The sequence below is a fragment of the Ochotona curzoniae genome, unplaced genomic scaffold (genome assembly GCF_017591425.1).
Source record: "Ochotona curzoniae isolate NIBS_2020 unplaced genomic scaffold, NIBS_Ocur_1.0 contig_2754, whole genome shotgun sequence".
NCBI classification, from domain to species: Eukaryota; Metazoa; Chordata; class Mammalia; order Lagomorpha; family Ochotonidae; genus Ochotona; species Ochotona curzoniae.
Window position 1 is genome coordinate 33030548 of NW_024465582.1, and position 19803 is coordinate 33050350.

General features: G+C 36.1%; 1 protein-coding gene across 2 annotated transcripts in view; it reads right to left on the minus strand.

Annotated features, from left to right (window-relative positions):
* Positions 1–19803, minus strand: part of ADAMTS6 (ADAM metallopeptidase with thrombospondin type 1 motif 6) — a 257026-nt gene that overhangs the window by 145428 nt on the left and 91795 nt on the right. For both annotated transcript variants that reach the window (XM_040977601.1, XM_040977602.1), the window contains 2 exons: positions 7689–7732; positions 2501–2606 (listed from right to left, as the gene is read on the minus strand). In XM_040977601.1, coding sequence (XP_040833535.1) covers positions 2501–2606; positions 7689–7732 — 150 coding nt within the window. The remainder of the gene's footprint in view (positions 1–2500; positions 2607–7688; positions 7733–19803) is intronic.

The following is a 19803-nucleotide window of genomic DNA, read 5'->3' on the forward strand; positions in this document are numbered from 1 at the left end:
TTTACGAAATGAACCAGCAGATGCAAGATCTTTCTCTTTCTCTCTCCTTTACTGTCTCTCTCTTGCTCTGTCTTTCAAACTAGTAAGTAAATAAATAAGCCTTAAGAATTAAGGGCCCAGCGCCATGGTGTAAATTCCTTGCCTTGCATATGCACTGGGATCCCATATGGGTATGGGTACCAGTTGATGTTTTGGCAGTCCCAATTCTCATCCAGTTCCTTGTTTGTGGCCTGGGAAAACAGTAGAGGATGGCCCAAAGTCTTGGGACCCTGCACCCATGTAGGAGACCCAGAAGACCTCCTGGCTCCTGGCTTCGTCTCAGCTCAGCACCAGTCATTGCACTCACTTGGGGAGTGAATCATTGAATGGAAGATATTTCTCTCTGTCTCTCCTCCTCTCTCTCTATATATCTGACTTTGCAACAGCAACAACAAAAAAGAAACCTTTTTTAAAAAAGAATTCAAAGGATTGGGGTGGCATAAACATAGAGGACTAAGTAACTACCGCCATGCCAGCATCCCTTAGGGTGCTGGTTTGAGGTCTGGCTGCCTCCTCTTCCACAACAGCTCCCTGCTATGGAGTCTGGAAAACAGCAAAGATGGACCAGATGTTTGGGCTTCTGCCAACACTAGGGTCAGGTTCCGGCCCTAGTTTTTGCAGGCATTTAGGGAGTGAGCCAGCAGATGGAAGATTTTTTTCTCTCTCCGTAACTCTGCTTTTTAAATGTATATATATGTATATACATGTATATGAATATATGTGTATAAACATATATATATATATGCACCTAATAAAAGAATTCAAAGGATTCACAACAAAAATATTTTTAGGACACCTAAGAGGCAACCAAGTTACAAGGTATTTTAAGTACATCCCGGAGTGAAACTTGAAATGCACACATTGACACTGAATAAGTTACATGATATAATTAGGTATATGTGTGTGTGTGCACGCACAGGTTGTGTGTGTGTGTGTGCGTGTGTGTGTATATCCACACATTGTGTTTATTGTGTCCTAAGTTTTCACTTGAATAGAATCTAACAAAATATACAAAATATATTAAATTCAGCAAGGAGATATAGAATATGACAGTCAGTAAAGTGTCAGATTTTTAAGTGAGTTAAAGCTAAACTGCCTAGTTAAGAAGGCCATTTCCTTTTATTTCCCTGCTATTGATTGCACTGGAAACTAGAGTATCAATATTTTTAAGAATTCATTAAAAGTATGATACAGACTTCCTGTGTCTAAGTCATGTCAGATTTAAAACTTGTTGGTGATTTGAATTTATAACTAAAGCAATATCCATTTGATAAAAATTCATTAAAGCAATGTAACAAACTGACCCCAATCGTAATCTCTACTTAAAAAAATAAAAAACTCAACCATAGACTTATCTCAGGAATTGCCTCAGAGACAAGTGTATAATAAATGTTCCTTTTTTTTTTGATCTTTACCTTCTCCATTTCACCACCAAAACAGTGTATTATAAAACTTTAGTCATAAAAATGACAGAAGTTCTTGCAAACACACTGATGCCATAACTTTATATGTGTGTGCTTTACATATATGTAAAATACATAGGTTTCGCTTCTCTCATTTTCTTGTTATCAGGTGTAATTAGCCATTTGTTAACTATCACATTTCTATTTCGGAGGAAAAGGACTTTTCTGCATAAAATTAAAATTTAGTGAATCAAAAGTTATTTTGTTAGGTTTAACTTTTATCACAGCACCAGAAGCACATCAGAATTTGACTAATCAAGAGCAAATCACCTAGAATATTAGGAACACAGATGATTGAAATAAGGAGAAATATTATCGCACCTCGCTCTCTTCTTATGAATAGTTTGTACATTTACCATTGCCTGCTTAAAACAAAGAAAGGAATTTATTCCCAACGGGGGGTATGAAAGCCAACGAATAGCATAGATTTATTCAAAGCAAGTATTAAAAAATTGTAAGCTCTTCCCTAAAAAAAGTGAGGATGATATTTCACTACACTTTTTTTTCGGCAGTTTTGTTTTTCCAGTGACATATAAGCACACCTGAAAATGTGAGTGACACAGCAACGGTTGTGCAAATGTTATGCCTGGAGAGGTAAGTGGAAGCTAAAAATACATGTTATGGCAGCAGTATCAAGGATTTTAAAAGTATGTATATATTGTCACTTGAGAAAAAGCAAGATCATTGAAAACAACTGAATTTTCTGTAGATGTTGGGGAGACAGCTAAAGCTGAAGTATCTCAGATGTGTGTAACTAAACTTTAGCAGGGTGCACTCAGCACCGGGAGTCCCCGCCACTGAATCACAAGGAGGATCTGACATGTCTCCATTGTTTAAGATGACTTATCGCATCAGCAAAAATGATCACCTTCTCTACTCAAAGTCAAACCAAATGGCAATGCAATGTACCTAAGCCAGGGCTTTGTACACAGTAGTGAGGAGTTGCTCAAAAGCACAGAGTTCTAAAATTTATTTTGATTTTTCTTAAATTTACTCACTTGTGACCAATCTCATGTGCAATGGTAAAAGCTGAACCCAGGCCAATGTCTTCATTAATGCTGCAGCTCCTTTCGGGCTCACACATTCCAGCCACAGAGGCCAAGCCTGAATAAACAGAAAGAGACACAAAGGGTCAAGCCAAGGTGTTTCAGCCTTAAAAAGCCCATACTTATAAAAGCCTGGATTCTTTTTAATAACCTCCATGCACAGAAGGAACAGTTGGCAAAAGGTTAACTTTCTAGTCATTTGCAAAATCACTGGGGGGAATTTCACTTTGCCGGCTAGACATTAATATTTTTTGAACTGCAGTCAGTGCTGGAAAATGTCTAGACTAGGGGTTAGATTTATAAATTTTACTTCTGGTAACTTGGGACCACCTAGTAACTTGAGCCAGAAGAGGGAATTCAAGAAAGCATTTCTATTTTAACATTCTTCAGGCAGTAAGAAAGCAAAATATATCCACACTATTTTTCTAAAGAGATCTGTTTAAATTTAGTGGGTTCATAAAAATATACAAGCAACTTTTTAGTTACAAAAAGGGATATCCCAAATCATTTTTTAAAATGCCATTTTTATAAAAGCAAAATGAATGATTCGGAAAAAGGGAGAATTGCTAAAGATAGGACTTTACACTTTTTGAATCTTTTGAAATTAGTCCTAAGAGTGATGCAACAATTTCTCTTCATATATAAATGTAAGGAAAGTTATTCATTCACTGTAGTATTTCTCTCCCCCACTCCCTCCAAAGCATTTAAATTTTAGTTTAAAGCAACAACTACTGTGTCCTGGTAATCTTTCCTTGGAAACTTTAGCATGTAAAACTTTAATATTTATTTCCAAATGAACATCATGCTCTGTGAACTAGCAAACAGCTCTAGGACAGTAGTTACAACAAAATAACTTTTATGTAAAAGAAGGAATGCCTTCTGATATAAAACAGGCCGAATCATAAAGTTATTTAGAATAAGTTGTAGGAAAAAATAGGAACAATGCTATTAGAAGTAGCCTACTATTTTCACTCAAATATTCAGCATTAGCTTCCACCAAAACTGATTTCAATCAATTCAATGAGTTTTTACTGAGAGCAAAAAGCAATCAATGTTCTGTTAGTACAATTTCCGCCTGGCACTAGTCTGAAACACTAAATGCTACCTAATTTGTATTTTTACTGATGAGAAAGTCCTAGGCATTGTGTTTCTCTATATTTCCCACTGTAAAAATCAGCAAAATTACATATGTGTTGCAACAGAGCTGAGGTCGGTGCAGGATTTGCCTACAGTTCTGTATGGGGGTTAGGGGTTAAAGCTGGCTTCTGCCCCCTTGAGTTGTTAGAAATACTGAGCCCTCTTGTGCTGCCCTTCCATTCATTTAGAGGTCTTGGTGACAGAAAAAAGGAACATGGAAAGAGGAACTGATTAGAGAGAGAGAGATGATCCTTTTTTTATTAGCAAAATATTTAATGAATATCACAAACTCCACCAAAAGAAACACACACACTCACACACAGACACACCCCAGTCAGAATTTTAAAAATCATATCTGAATGGGCCCAGCGCAGCAGCCAAGTGGCTAAAGTCCTTGTCTTGCATGTGCCAGGATCCCATATGGGCACCTGTTCCTCTCACAGCTGCTCCACTTCCCTTCCAGCTCCCTGCCTGTAGCCTGGGAATGCAGAAGAGGATGGCCTAAGACCTTGAGAGCTTGTACTCACATGGGAGACCCAGAAGAAGTTCCTGGTTCCTAGCTTCTGATCAGGTGAGCTCCGGCCATTGTGGCCACTTGGAGAGAGAATCAATGGATGGAAAACTTCCGCTCTGTCTCTCTTTCTCTCTGTCAATCTGACTTTCCAATAAAAACAATCTTAAAAATAAGTGTATCTGACCTTAAGCTATTGGGTTCAATACAGCTCATCAGCAAGAAAGCTTCACCGAATACTGCTTCTGTTTTGAGTTTCAAGCAGTGCATATTTAAAAACAAAATCACAAAAATTGTTGTTAAACTAATATTAAAATCTTGTTTCTTAAAATATATCATTCCACAAGTCAGTTCTTTGGGTTTTGTTGTTGCTGTTAAGTTGTTTTTTGTATGAAACATGGGGCTAAATTTTCACTTAAGAGTTGTCAACAATTTTATAAGATGTATTTAGAAGCACATACTCGCTTCTGATATCTGATATAAAATTGCTAGCTAACCATAAGGAAGAGTATTTTGGGAAACAGCTGCTACTTATTGAAACATAGAGATGAACCTTAACTAAAACAAGGGAGCATTTGAAATGTCAGTGTCCCTTCACAACCCTCAGCTGGACGAGCTGCTGACGTTCTTGTGTGTGGTTGTGTTAAGGGGAGTTTGGCTACTCTTTTGGTAGCCAAAGTCAGTTAGACTTTCTCAGTTTAATGACCATGGTTTGCACCCTTAAATCAACTTAGGTGATTGATCATAGGATTGTTAAACAAAAAATACTAAAACAAATTAGTATAAAAATCAAAATGAAAGTCGCTAACATGACAGCTCAGAAAGTCATAGCTTGATCAGTTTTGTGCTGACAGATTGTTTCTACATGGGAAAGAGCACATATGTGTAACTTCTTCAGCTTTCATTGTAAGAGATAGTGGGAAATAATACATAAAGAATTATAATTTAAAACAACTTATGTTGTGCTTGAAAATGCATTGATATGTATGTATCATTGTATTATCAATGTAGTGATTCCTGAATTTAATGTTAAACTATCAAGTGTCAGAACACACTATTTTGGAAAAAACAAAATGGAAGTAGTATAGGAGAGTATTTCAAATTTTTGACAATAATGACAATAAAAGTACTATTGAATTGTATACTAATGTCACAGTAAAAAAAATATATTGAAAACATAAAATCTACCCCCAAAAAGCAGAATAGACTGTATATATGCACACACACATTAATACATACACAATTAGAAAAGGTTCATGGAAAATTGAATTAAAAGGTAAGTTGTTTTGGCACAAATAACTGGAAATATATGCACATGAAAGGACTTAAAAAAGTTCATGGAAAAATATATTCTATGAAAAAGAGGTGTGGATTTAAAAATTTTTTGTAACAAATAAACCTATCTGCTAATTCCATTTCACACCAATTTTCTTGTTATCCTGTCATATACACAGAGTTGCAATTACACAACATTTCCGCCTACAATGGCCCACACAGGTCACAATGATTCCATTCTGATGATATTGCCAAGCCATACAGTCATCTTAGAATGTGTCAAAAACCTAAATGATGTTAGCCTAACAATGAAAATAGCCTCAGCACATATAGTTAAAATGGCATGCAGCTGCACACATATGATCGAAGAATCCAAGCTCCAGCTCCTGTATGCATTCACTTTGAGGGTTAGTATCTACTGTATCTAAACTAAGCTAAGCACTTAGTAATACTTACTGATACTTATTCAATATTTACAGAATTTGAATGGTAAATACAGCACTATGTTCAATACCATAGGGAATTTCTACTTTAAATGGTCCTTGTTCATCTTTATAGTGTTTCTTTACTAAACATATTTATGTTTTGTTTCTCAAGTGTCTTTCACATCATCCCTGTAGCATGAAAGTAGGTAATACTTGTACCTCACAGGTAAGAAAACGGATAAACAAGAGCTTGAAACTCAACAGTGTTGGTTTCCAGGTCAGGGTTCCCTGTTGTGTTATGTCGGTTTTACTAACCTCAATACTTCAAAGAAAATCTTTCTGGTGCGAGCTGTTTCAACAAAGACAACATATTCTATGTTATGCATTTTAACTAGCATCTTCACCATTTATAATACTCAGAACTGGCTAATTTGAACTTCTGCACAGCTTTAAGTTCTGAGAGCAATGGGCTGGGAAAAACCTAAAAAGGCAGGTAAAATCAAGATGAGAAGTTTTGATACTTTTTCTTCTACTTCTGGAGATGTGTAGGAATCAACTTAATAACTACATTTACAGGTAAGAAAACTGAAACTTGTCATACAGAAACTACATATACCTTCAAGTATTTAACTTCTAAGATTGCAAAAAGCCTCTAGGAGACCAAAAAATAACTCTCTTACAGAATAAAGTTTCTGCTCCTTATAAGAGCTTTAACTGCTTAATAATTTAACTAGCATGCCCCCCTTGTATTTACAGTTAACTCTCAACCAATATGAAATTTTTGTCCCGTAACAAAATGCTGTTGTTGCGATTGTGGAATCAAAGAATTACAATAAAAGAAGTAAATGACGTTGAGGTGGGTCTTTTGGCACAGAGGCTTAAGTTGCTGCTTGGGGTGCCCACAGCCCATTTCAGAATGCTGGTTGAATCCCAGCTACTTTGCTTCCAGTACAGCTTTCCGCTAATGCACAGATGATGGCTCCAGAATGTGGGTCCCTGCCATCAATATGGGAGACCTGGATCAAAGTCCAGAGTCTGGGTTTCAGCCTGGCCCAGCACAGGCTAGTACAGGCATTTAGGAAGTGAACAAACAGATGGAAGATCTCTCTCTCGCTCTGCCTCTCTCTCAGTTACTCTGCCTGTCTAACAAAGTAAAAAGTAGATAAATAAAGCAAGTGATTTTTTTTAGGGAAGTGCAAAAGGATGATAATCCTGTCCTTTCCCTCCCCTTCTGCTTACAATATTTTATTAAATTGCTTGATATTTTGGGTGGAGTACTAACAACTTACAATAATATGTTTACGAAGCTATATTTCTTCCCCAAAATTGCATCAAAAGAAGTGTTGTACTTGATAAGTTCCTTTTAAAAAACCCTGGGTTTTTCTTTTTCCCTTTTTCTTGCCTAGCCTTGATTTTAAGATGCTGTTTGCTTTCATTTGCTCTCAGATTCCTTGGTGCTTTATGGGAAACACATGACAGAGATTAATTGTATGAAAACAAGTAATAACTGATTTGTAATTTTTATTTGATGACTTTGAATAGTTTCTTTTGTTTTTAATCATCATTCTAGTTTTCAGGGGACAAAGCCAGTGAGCTTAACTAGTATTTATTGCAGGGATAAGTATTTGTTTCCTAGTAAATGATATACCCACAGAAGATCAGTTTTTAACCATTTTGGGGTAACGTCCAATGTGCAGCAGAGGATATTGACCAAACGAAATGATAAAGGGTAAAGTTAGTGATCCAAGAAGATGATCTGAACTATCCTTCCTTTATTAAAAAAAAAACTTACCCAGTGTTCCACAGGGCTTATTTTTATAAGTGCAGATATCATATCTATGGAGGAGAAAAAAAGAGAGATGAAATTTGTAATCTGATCAAATTTTGTGAAATAATTTTTGTATATTCATCGCAGTTCTTTCTTGGAGCAGCCAGCTGGAGTGTCAGCATTGTCAGCACTCCGGGGGACACCGCAGGCTGCACTGCGCTCACAGCCTCTGGCTGCCAGCCAGTAGGACACCTGCCAGCGAGAAAGAAAGGTTAACGTGCCAGAAGACCATCTCCCAGACTGTTCTGTAGCTACAAGAGCCTGTCTGCAGATTGCTACTGCTTCAACTAAAATCAAAGGAGTTGTTTTATATTTCCAGTCTTTTCTGAACTTGCTGGGATTATCTTCCTGCCCTAGCCACAAACTGTATTTTAGACTTCTGAACTAGAAGCACTCATTTTGGAGCTTCTTCAACCCCAACACAGGTTCTTTATTGTTGTTTTTAAACAGTGTCGCACAGCAGGGAGAATACAATTATATATATATTTTTTCTAGCCGGATGCAAGCGGTTTAATTTAAAATGGCTACAACACAAATGTTTTAAAACACTTTTTACAATCAGCCAAAAGCATGTCTCCACAGAAGGCTTTTCTAACATTGATCAGACACTCTACTACTGCCGCACTGCAGTATAAATCAAGAAAAGATTGGGTCCATAAAGCATTCCTTCATTTAGAAAATATACATTATGGTATTAAGAACATTGTCAATATCTATTTAAATATGTAAGTTTAGAGTTTTGATGATAATATCCTTAAAAGGTGATCTTTTTTAAAACCAAAAGTATTTACAGCTTCTAAAATGAGGGTAAAATATAAATTTCAATGATTAAAATTTTTATTTGTCTACATTATGTACCAGAAATGGAAAGGTGTTTAGGTTAAAAATTAAAGTTTCAGGCCCGGCACGGTGGCCTAGCAGCTAAAGTCCTAGCCTTGAACGTGCCAGGATCCTACATGGGCGCCGGTTCTAATCCCGGCAGCTCCACTTCCCATCCAGCTCCCTGCTTGTGGCCTGGGAAAGCAGTCTAGGATGGCCCAAAGCCTTGGGACCCTACACCCACGTGGGAGACCTGGAAGAAGTTCCTGGCTCCTGATTTTGGATCGGCATAGCACCGGTCGTTGCGCTCACTTGGGGAGTGAATCATCGGACGGAGGGTCTTCCTCTCTGTCTCTCCTCATCTCTGTATATCTGACTTTCCAATAAAAATAAAATAAATCGTAAAAAAAAATAAAGTTTCACAAGCTGCAGGGAAACCCAAGTTTCTTTTTATTGTGTATAAATAATGACTAGTTAGTACTACCAGGGTAGGGCTTTAGTAATTTACACTATTCTTATTCATCAGTCAACAGACCAACATGCATTTTTAAGAAACAAATAATGCAATCAACCATACCAACAGTGTATCTGAAACTCATTAAAATATCCAGATATTGCCTCTGCCTACGTTTAGTTTTTAAAATTCTTTGTCTTATTCATTTTACATTTGAGGTAAGGGATTTTATTTCCTGTTAATAACCTCTTTGCACTACTCATGTATTCATCCTCACTCCCTCCTTCCTTGTGATTGATAAGCCAGAGGATTGCAGTGTCTAGAACATTCTTGAACGTAAGATACAGAGTGCAATGATGTACTCACTAAAGTGCCAGAAAATATATTCTGGGTATCACAATCAATTTATCTTGTGATCAGGCTGTGTTATGCCTATTATGTTACTTGGACACAAACCATTCCAGCAGTCTTCAAGAAAATGTAAACAAAGACTTTTCATGGGTAATGCAGATACAAATGTTTAAATAGAATCTATTCCCAAATCCCCACATGCGCTTTTCTTAGAATGCACATGAATCCATCAGTCTTCTCTCTTTTGCCATTCACCATTCTCCCACTTTGGTTTTACAAAGCTAAACAAAACTTAAGAAGCATGTCTTTCACCCATCCTAAACCTTGTTATGGTGCATTGTACATTGTGTAAACATTTCTTGAACATGAAGAAAAAGAATAATTAAGGAATATGTGGGAGAACAGGGATAATATAATGGTCTTAATATATTCAGTGCTATATAACAAAGTGTTTCAGATATGCCTACTTGTACTAACATAACACAAATTTGATAATTAAGCAATTGATTGGTTAATAAGCACTTAAAATGTGTTTTTTCTTCAAAGAAAAAATATGTTTCAGACCTACAGATTAGCCAAAACATTTGGCAGGCACTGCCACACTTTGTGTGTGTGCATATAAGAATTCAGCAAAATTGATAGGCTATATATTTAGATAAAGTGTCTGGGATCGGCCCTGTGCATCCACTCATTCATGGTGATCAAGATGAGGGGAAAAAAGCTGTCCCTAAAATACTTTCATATACATATTGAGTGATTTTTCATGCAAGGTGATGTCAAAGCATGTAACAGAGTTGAAATGTCATTGAGCTTGTAAGATAAGGACGATCAACTATTTTGTGCCTTCTTACTTAGTAAGAATTAAGTATGACAGAATTTTGTGTATGACAGAATTTGGCCCAGAACTCCCCTTCATCAGAACTGATAACAATCCTCACACAAACAGTATTCCTGAACATATCAGCTTCCATCAGATTGCTACAGACACTCCTAATGAATAAAAGCCAAAAAATAATGGAGCAATAAAAATAATTTATATGTGGCTTTATCCAACATTACACAAGCCCTAAAACATATTCATCTCTCTTAACTATTCTTATTGTCTTCTGTGAATACATATCACAGAACAGTAGAAACAGACCGAACAAAAAACAACTTCAGACATGGCTAAGAGATCAGCTTTTATATAAATTACATAACATATAATCAAGATATATTTGCTTTACAGCTTAAAAATTATAAACATAAGAAACCAGTTTCTATTCAAAGTAAATTTTCTCAACTACATTGAATTTTCATACCAACATATAAATGATGAATATAAATATTTTTCTCTACTCACACTGTGTATTTTGCTCCATATTTGGCTACTTGTTTATACCAAAATAATAAGCCTAAGTGGATAGTATTCACTGATGACAGTTTTTAGATTTTTAATCACCTTAGTTCTATTATTTTGATATTTTGTAACCTTACAATTCTTTTTAATGTCCTTTTGTTATTTCCTATTTTACTCATTTTCTTATTCCTATTTTGCTTCTTTTTACATATAAAAACCAGATTATTTCCTTTCCTGCAAACTACTCTCATTATTATCAATCCCATATTTCTACAAATATGAAAAACTTTGTGAGTCATCTATTCTATAGCTGGACTATATTTAAAACACTGTCTCTCAACTTAGCTCAAGTACAAACCCGTTTAGTTCAAGTCCTTGAGTAGCACTCAGTCTTCTCCCATTTTGCCTTCATATATAACTGGCCTTTACGCTACAATGATTATTCTCAGAAACCTCTCCCTACTACTCTTCTTTTCTCCTTTCATATTTGTAGCTTGTGTTGATTTTCACTCACATCACATCAACCCTCCTGTGCCACAATTTGGGCCTAACCTTATTTTCTTCCAGACCCAAACTTCTTGGAGAAAATTTGCCTGATCCCAAAGATCTAGCTGCATGCTTTGAGGACATATCCTGCTTTAGTATGAACTGTCAGCTCCCTTTATACAAGTCAGTCAACATCAAATCTTAGTGAGCCGGATGTGGCCAGAACTCTAACCTTGACATTATGATCTAAATTTCAGGGTGGGTTAAAAAGTCCAGTATGTGTTTGCAAGGAAGGAATCTCAACTGCACTTGAAATGTGGTTATGCAACAAGGTGGAGGAATCCACCATGGGGGGAAGGGTATGGGAGGGGTGGGGGGAATCCCTAGTGCCTATAAAACTGTATCACACAATACAATGTTAACAATAATAATAAAAAAAAAGTCCAGTAGAACTGAAAGACCAGCTGAAATATTAGAAAAGGCTCTCTGAATTTAGATGGGAAAGCAATACTTTCTTAAGAACAGATTTTGTTTTGTATCCTTTTCCTGAAAGGGCAGATTTTAAAAGGTTGAAGGAATACAATCTTTGGGAATGTACTTAAAGGTTCTCAGGGTTCTGCTTTTCGGTAAGTGGTAGCTGAAGGCACATGCTGCCATTCCCTCACCCTAAATTCATGGAGAGGTTGGATGGATTAAGATGAAAACCACACATTTTTGTAACATTTATGACCTCAACATTGATATACTTTTTGCTATGGATGGTTTCAATCCTTCAATCTCCTGATTTGTTTTGGCTAGGCATAGCTAGTAAATGACACTGGCTAAAATATAATTAAGTCCTAAAAAACAGCGCTACCTTATAATAATGAATCACCTTAATTGGTTCTTAAAACTTTTCTTCTGACTACATCTCATTCTTACGTAATATAAACCCATACATAGACAACTTCTTTTGGTAACTGAGTTTTGAAAACGGAATGACTCAAACATCTAGACTGAATATGTTTTAGGGCTTTTGAGGAACATTAAGTCATACGCTTACTTCTAAACAGCATGTCCCATGTACCGTGTCTTCTCATTTAGTTCTCTTCAGTGAGATGGTGATGGAGGTGCAGGACATGATAACCCAAAATATGGCACTTTGGCATATCAAATATCTTAAGGAGAAGGAATCTGAGAAGACGGCAGAGGCAAAGCCACTGTTACTCTCTTGCCACCCTATCCTTCTCAAGCAAGTCATAAAAGCAGAAGCGGGCAATGAGACCCTCGTGTGAAAAGGACAGAGCAGCACTGGAAGTGAGAAACGTCCTTACTGAAAGGCAGAGACATGGAAGATATGAATCAATTGTCATCTTAAGTTTCTATCAGTTTAAATCCTTAGATCACACCCTCTTTTCTATATCATATTTTTCCACAACTCTTCACTCTTTCTCAAACATACTAGTTTAAAAATGCTCAAATTTAACTAAGTCTTCAATTATTTATGAAGGCTCCAATGCCACATAAAGCTTACATTAAATACATCTGCACATTTTCATCTTGTCGGTTTATCTTTAGCACAAGGGCTTTAGCCATGAACTTCACAAGGGTAGAACAAAAAAAAAAAAATTTCCTCTCCTATGTATTGAAAGCTAAGTGATAGTGACAAACCTTTTCTACTTTCTTTACCCAAACAAAGGGAGCAGCATACATAGTTCACTTCTCTTAAAAACGAAAATTATAGTGAAACTGCTGAGAAAAATTGCAATTACTTTATTAAAGACTTATTTATTTTATTTCAAAGTCATAAATACAGAGAGGGAGAAGGAAAACCATGGAGAGAGCTTCCATCTGATGGTTCACTTCTCAAATGGTTGCCATGGCCAAAGCTGGCCTGCTCTGAAGTTGGAAGCTAGGACTCTGGATCTGCCACATGGGTGCAGGGGCCCAAGGATATGGGCCATTTTAGAATGGTTTCCCAAGCCATTAGCAGGGATCTGGGTGAGAAGTAGGAGAGTGAGGACACGAATTGATGCCCATATGAGACGCTGATGCCAGAGCTGGAGGCTTAGCCTGATACACGACTGTGCCAACCCCAAGAAAAATAATTTTATTCTAATATTGGCAGGAATGCAAACCACTCTCTATAACAAACAAACAAATGAAAGATTATAAAATGACTTTAAATAATCTGCAGATTGGGAGAAAATATTTGGAAACCGCATATCTGATAAGAGATTAACTAAAAAATAAAAGGAAATCAAATTTATTAGTGAGAAAATAAATCACTCAACTTAAAAAATGGGCCAAGGATCTAAACTAACAATTGTTTGTTTTTTTTTTAAAAAGCAAACAAATAAAGCACAAGTATATAAAAAATGGAAGCTTAACATCACTAAACACCAGGGAAATGCCAATTAGAATCACAATGACAAACTGATGTGAAGAAAGAGGACCTGTCATATTGGTAGTGGGAATACAAATTAGTACAATCATTATGAAAAACTATGGAAGTCATTTGAAAAGTTAAAAAGAGAATTATTATAGAACCCACCAATCCCACTTCTGGGTGTCTAAGCAAAGGACCTAAAAGTAGAATGTTAAATAAATATCTTAATTTCTGTGTTCACTGAATCTATTGATATACAAAGAGGAATACTATTCCTGGAAAAGGGAAATCCTGTCATTTGAAATAATACACTTGACTCTGGAAGAGTCAGGTAAGAAAGACAAATATTATATTGATTTAACAAGTGGGATCTACAAAAGTCACTCATAAAAGCAGAGTTAAACGGTTATCAGAAGGGTGATGGAGAGGAGAGGAGAATAGAGAGGTGTTGAGCAGAAGGTACAATGTTTGGGCGCAATTATTGTGGAGTAGTGAGTTAGGCTGCTGACTATAAGGCCAGCATCCCATGTGGGTGCCAGTTCATGAGATGTAAGGAACACCTTGGCAGCTACAGCTAATGACGTAGACCTCAAAATTGCTAAGTGCAGTTCTCAAATCTTCATATCACAAGAAGTACGTGAGGTGATGACTTAGATTGATTTCATCATTTGTAATAAGCCCATATAAAAATATGCCTTACACTTTGATTATGCACATTAGAATCAAAAAATAAATTTTTTTAGGAAGGAATGAGATGATTTTGGCATCAGCGTACAATGGAAATGGTTTATAAACAAAGAAAAACTGATCAGTTTATTTTATTTTATTTGTGACATAAAGATAGTTTATACAAATAACTTTTCCCATTTCACTAGATCATCTTTTTTCCCAAATTTTTTTACTACACCATCTTTTTGGTGCTACAGAACATGGTAGACCACAACAGTTCTTTGCCTTAAAATAAAGTACATAGCCTATTTCGTCTTCTTCCTCAAAACCTCAAAACCAAAGAAGCTATTTAAATCAAAAAAGGAAAAACATAACAGACATGTTAACGTTGCTCAATAAGGCACTGAATTTTTCTATTGTTGGTAAATGAGTCTTTCAAATCTATCCACAAACAAGCAATACTCTAATTCTGTGAGATAATACTTAGGTGGTTTCCAAAAATAAATAATTTTTATATGCAGTCAGGCAACCATACTGATTTTGAAAACTCAATTTCATTTAAAAAATGCATACAAAAGGGCTATGCTTAGAAAAAACATTAGCACAGTTTTCAAATCTGTAGGTATATAAATACATGTTAAAATCTAGAATACAACTATTTAAACTTCAATATAATTATTTCTCTTATTATTGATATTCACCATTCAGCTAATTAATAAATAAATAGCTGCCATTTCTCTTCTAGAGTGTGGTCAGGTTAAAAAAAAAGGTGGGTTTATTCGGCTTAGAGGTCAGACTGATTACTCTGGGGATTTCATGAAACATGGTATTAAATTAACTAACACTCAGAATTCACTTCAACCTGTATTGATGTAACATCTCTTAAAGCAATCAGATGCCATTTCCACATTAGCCGATTCTTAAGTTAGAATTCCCATATCAACTATTAATTCTCCTCACTCAAAATCCTAATTACTTTTAGAATCCTAAATCCTTTTAATTGCTTGATGTTATCAACAAGCATGCACAGTGTTATCAAAGGTGTCCCATGTACCAGAGTCACCCATTGGAACATACCAAATGTAAAATTTTCCTCATATTTAACCTAAATCTATGCTTCAGATTGATTTCTTCTTACTTGACCTTCAGAGAAATTGAAAACATCTGGTCTCTATCCTTTATGCATAAGTTAAATACTTCTAAGTATTCTCTGAAATAATAATCACTGTTACTTTAACATTTTTCTTTTAGGTTTCTTTTTCAACCCTTTAATCATCTTTGTGGTCCTCCTCTGAACTTTCTCCAAGTTCTCCATGTCCTCCTTTCGTGGTAGAACTGAGAATTAGAAACAAACAATACTCTCATAAGGGTCTGACCGGTGGCAAGTACAATGGCCAAACAATCTCCGGTGTCCACATTCTTGATGCCTTTTTATGTTTCCAAGTGTTGTGTTTGCTTTCATCAGAATACTATATTGTTACTTTGTGTTTATCTTATTATTCCTTTACTATTAAGAGGGTTTTCAGCTTTATTTAAACACAATCAGTTATTGGTTCTCTTGGAACCATGCCTTATCCTTATCAACTTTATCCTTAATACCTTTGATATACTCTTGTTTCAGGCCCCAATTTTGCTATCCACTAGCGTGAAGCTCCTTTGCAATGCTTTGGTGACTGTACACCAGCTTCTTACTAATGACTAATTCAATGAGTTAGAGGCTGAATGTTTTGGGTTCAGTTGTTTCTAGAGTGTACTAGATCACTAAATCTATGATTTCATTTATTTCCTGTATGAAAACATCTTTACGTTATATCCTGTTTCAAGAATTTTTGTTTACAGAAATCTCAGGTTCTGACTAGCCAGAATAACTGCCACCTACATGTAGTTCCCAGACCAGCCAAACCCTACTTGTACATCATCAAAACTCCTAAAACATCATGACAGTATACGATCTCTGACCTCTCAAAAGAGGATCGAACCACAAAACAAGACACTTGCACATCAGCTAATAATGCTCCCATCTATAAGTTTCCTTATTCTAAATCTTTTAAGGGAATTAAGCAATACCTGACTATTCTCTTTATACTGGGCTTTGCAAAACAAATACTTCCACCATCCCTACATCGGTGAGTAGCTAGTTAAGAGGAGTTTTGAATGAGTTCTACAAACCAGATGTTATGTTATTTTTCCTCTTTAACCGTCATGCTTCATGGTTTTTCCCCTTCTGTATTCATTCTTGTCAATATTCCCAATGGAAAAATACTTTAGAGTCACAATCTCTAGCATGACATAGGCATTGATGCCGTTCACTGTATCTCCAATCCAATTGCTGATAATATACTAAGAAAAAGGGAAAAAAATGATAGTGGGCATTTGCTCAACTGGTGAAAACATTCTCTGGGGGCCCAGCACAATGGCTGAATGCTTAAATATTCACCTTACAAATGCCAGCATCCCCTGTGTGTACCAGTTCGTGTACCAGCTGCTCCATTTCCCTTGTTTATCTCACAAGCTCCCTGCTTGTGGCCTTGGAAAGCAGTAGAGGATGACTCAAAGCTTGGGACTTTGCACCTGCATGGGAGACCCAGAAGAAGCTCCTGCCTTCTGAATTTGGACCAGCAGATGGAAGAGCTTTCAGTCTCTCCTTATCTCCATAAATCTGATCTGCTTTTCCAACAAAAATAAATTAATCGTAAAAAAAAAAAAAAGCCATTCTTTGGATGCCCACACCCAACATGGGAGTTCCTGGGATGAGTTTCCAGGCTCCATTTCCTGACATAGATCCAGAGGAGAGCTGCTGCCTCAAGTCATTAAGATCCTGCTACTGGGCCCGGCGCAGTGGCGCAAGTGGTTAAAGGTCCTCGCCTTGCACGCCCGGGATCCCATATGGGCACCGGTTCTAATCCCGGCAGCCCCGCTTCCCTTCCAGCTCCCTGCCTGTGGCCTGGGAAAGCAGTCGAGGACGGCCCAAAGCTTTGGGAACCTGCACCCGCGTGGGAGACCCGGAAGAGGCTCCTGGCTTCGGATCGGCATAATATCGGCCCGTTGCGCTCACTTGGGGAGTGAATCATGGGACGGAAGATCTTCCTCTCTGTCTCTCCTCTCTCTGTATATCCGCCTTTCCAATGAAAAAATAATAAAAATAAATCTTTAAAAAAAAAAAAAATCCTGCTACTGATGTTAAACTTCCATTTTCAGGCTGTCATGCCCCTTTGCCATGGCAGGCCTGAGAATGAAACAGCATATGGAGCATATGGAGTCCTGCCTCTATACTTCTCAAAAATTGAAATAAATAAATAAAAAGAAAATAAAAGAATATTGGAAATTGAATAACCACACATCTACAAGAGGTGCTTAAGTGTCTTTAAAAGTTTGCCAGAATTCACAGTTGTCTGGAAAAATATATATATATATAGCTATAGAGGTTTTGTTCAACTTGCTCCATCACTAGGCAGTTCCAATTCAACACTGTTGCAGGAGATACAATATATAAACTATAAAAACAAATATGTTAATAAAAGTATATGAAGATTCAAGAGGTAGATTACAAACCCTCCAATACAATAATTGGTTCTCTTGCAGAAAACAGTGAAAAGTTTGGAGGATCACAAAATGTTGTAACTATTTGGGCTACTTTACTATACCAGGCATTGTATTCTATCATTAGGTGAATTAGGACTTCTGAATGTATTGGTCTGCTGCTAAATAATCTGAAAAATAATTTCTATAATGACCTCATTACATATGGGGCTATGCCAGATAAAATATACCCCTAGCCCCCAAATTTAAGCAGAACTTGTCTGTACTGAGTCTCAAGAAGCCTAGCTACTCGAATGACATATAAACATGGAAGTAACACACACATAGACAGATAAAATATTTCATCTACTGTTGTCGTACATAGATCATAAAATCCTTAAAAAGATAAATTCTCTACCATTCAGAATTGGGAAGTAAATATTCAACGGTACTTACTATCCATGGATAAGGAAAAGCAGTCATGGTGCTCTACGAGACAGCCCAACATAGATGACCTAGGTAACTTTTTAAAATGAAATTTCCTAAGTAAGCATTGTGGACATTTGAGGAGTAAACTAGCAGACAGAAGATCTGTCTCTCCACCGCCATCCTCTCACCTTTCTAGCTCTATAACTCTGTCTTTTGAATAAGTAAATTTCTTTTAAAAATGATAACAAATGCAGATACAAAATATGTTTGTAAGTAATAAGACAGAATGACTTTATACCTTAAATTGGTAAACGAAAAAGGAAATTAAAATGAAATATAAGATGCTGAGCATGGGTTCAGTAGCAATGCTTGTTGAAGAGTATTATATCTCAAATAAGCTTAAAGACATTCTGCACTTACCAAAAAAAAAAAACCATAAAAAATTCCAACGTAGCTACCATAGCTATTAAAGACTCAATAATCTGACTTTGATTTTGCTATGCATGACAATATTTTGCCCCTTCTCAGCCACTATGAACAGACCAAATATAAATAACAGATTATTTCTTTTTAAAATTCTTTCCTAGATCTTCATTTGAATCTTGTTTTCTTAGTTTATACTTGCATTCTATAATTAATAGAATAGTAATAACAAGTTTAAAATTGTTTATTTGTAACAATGCATTGGATAGAAACATTGTTAATAATAACAAAATGACATGAAATATATGAAATGCACAATATGTTAATGGTTTCCCTTTAAATTTTCCCCGCAACATCCTCCACAGTATTGGAACTGAAAAGTATTATTTTCATTTTGTGAATAAGCATTAAATTTGCAGGAGTTATCTAAAAGATTTTATTTGGGTAACTTTGCCAAAAGTGGTGAAACTCTGAGTGATTTTGAAAACAGCCTAGTGTTCTTAGCAGGTGTTGCTGGCAAAACAATGAAAGCTTTTACTTTTGCAGAGAGAAAAGATAAGATTCTTGTCCCGGGTATTGAACCGTTGTAGAACATTGGATAAACATTAACTCTCAGTGTTCTTCCGACTGTGACTAGAGGCTGGAAGTGTATAAAATCTACAGGATAAGTTGAGTGTGGTTCACTAACTGTGGCAAAATACTAACAAGTGATATAAGAAAAGGTGGAAAAATAAATTCAGAATTTTTAGACAAAAAAAAAAAAGACTGTGATTTTTTTTGACAGAGGTTAACATTTGGAAAATGCCTAAATGTTCTCATATTATAAAAGATTTCATGTCATCTATAGATGTGATATATCAAGGTAATCATTGTAATTGATGAGAACTTAAACCACATACAGGGCCCCTTTGGAGAGGGAGCATGGCACTGGACAAGACATACAAGGGTTCTAGTTCTATGACTCTTCTAAACAGAGTCTCCTCCTGCAGGTTCGGACACTATTGCAAAACTACAGTCAAAAAACAACTTACCACTTGAAGAATAGTGAACAGATTAAGTTAATATAGAACTGATTCATGCACATACTCTTCTTGTTCTTTATGGATTGATCTCAAACGCAGTGTTCTGAAATTTTTCCACATGTATTTTTATTTTGTTTCCCCAATCTCTTCTACTGACTTTCTATATAAATTATGTGTCTCTTAACCATGGGGATAAATTC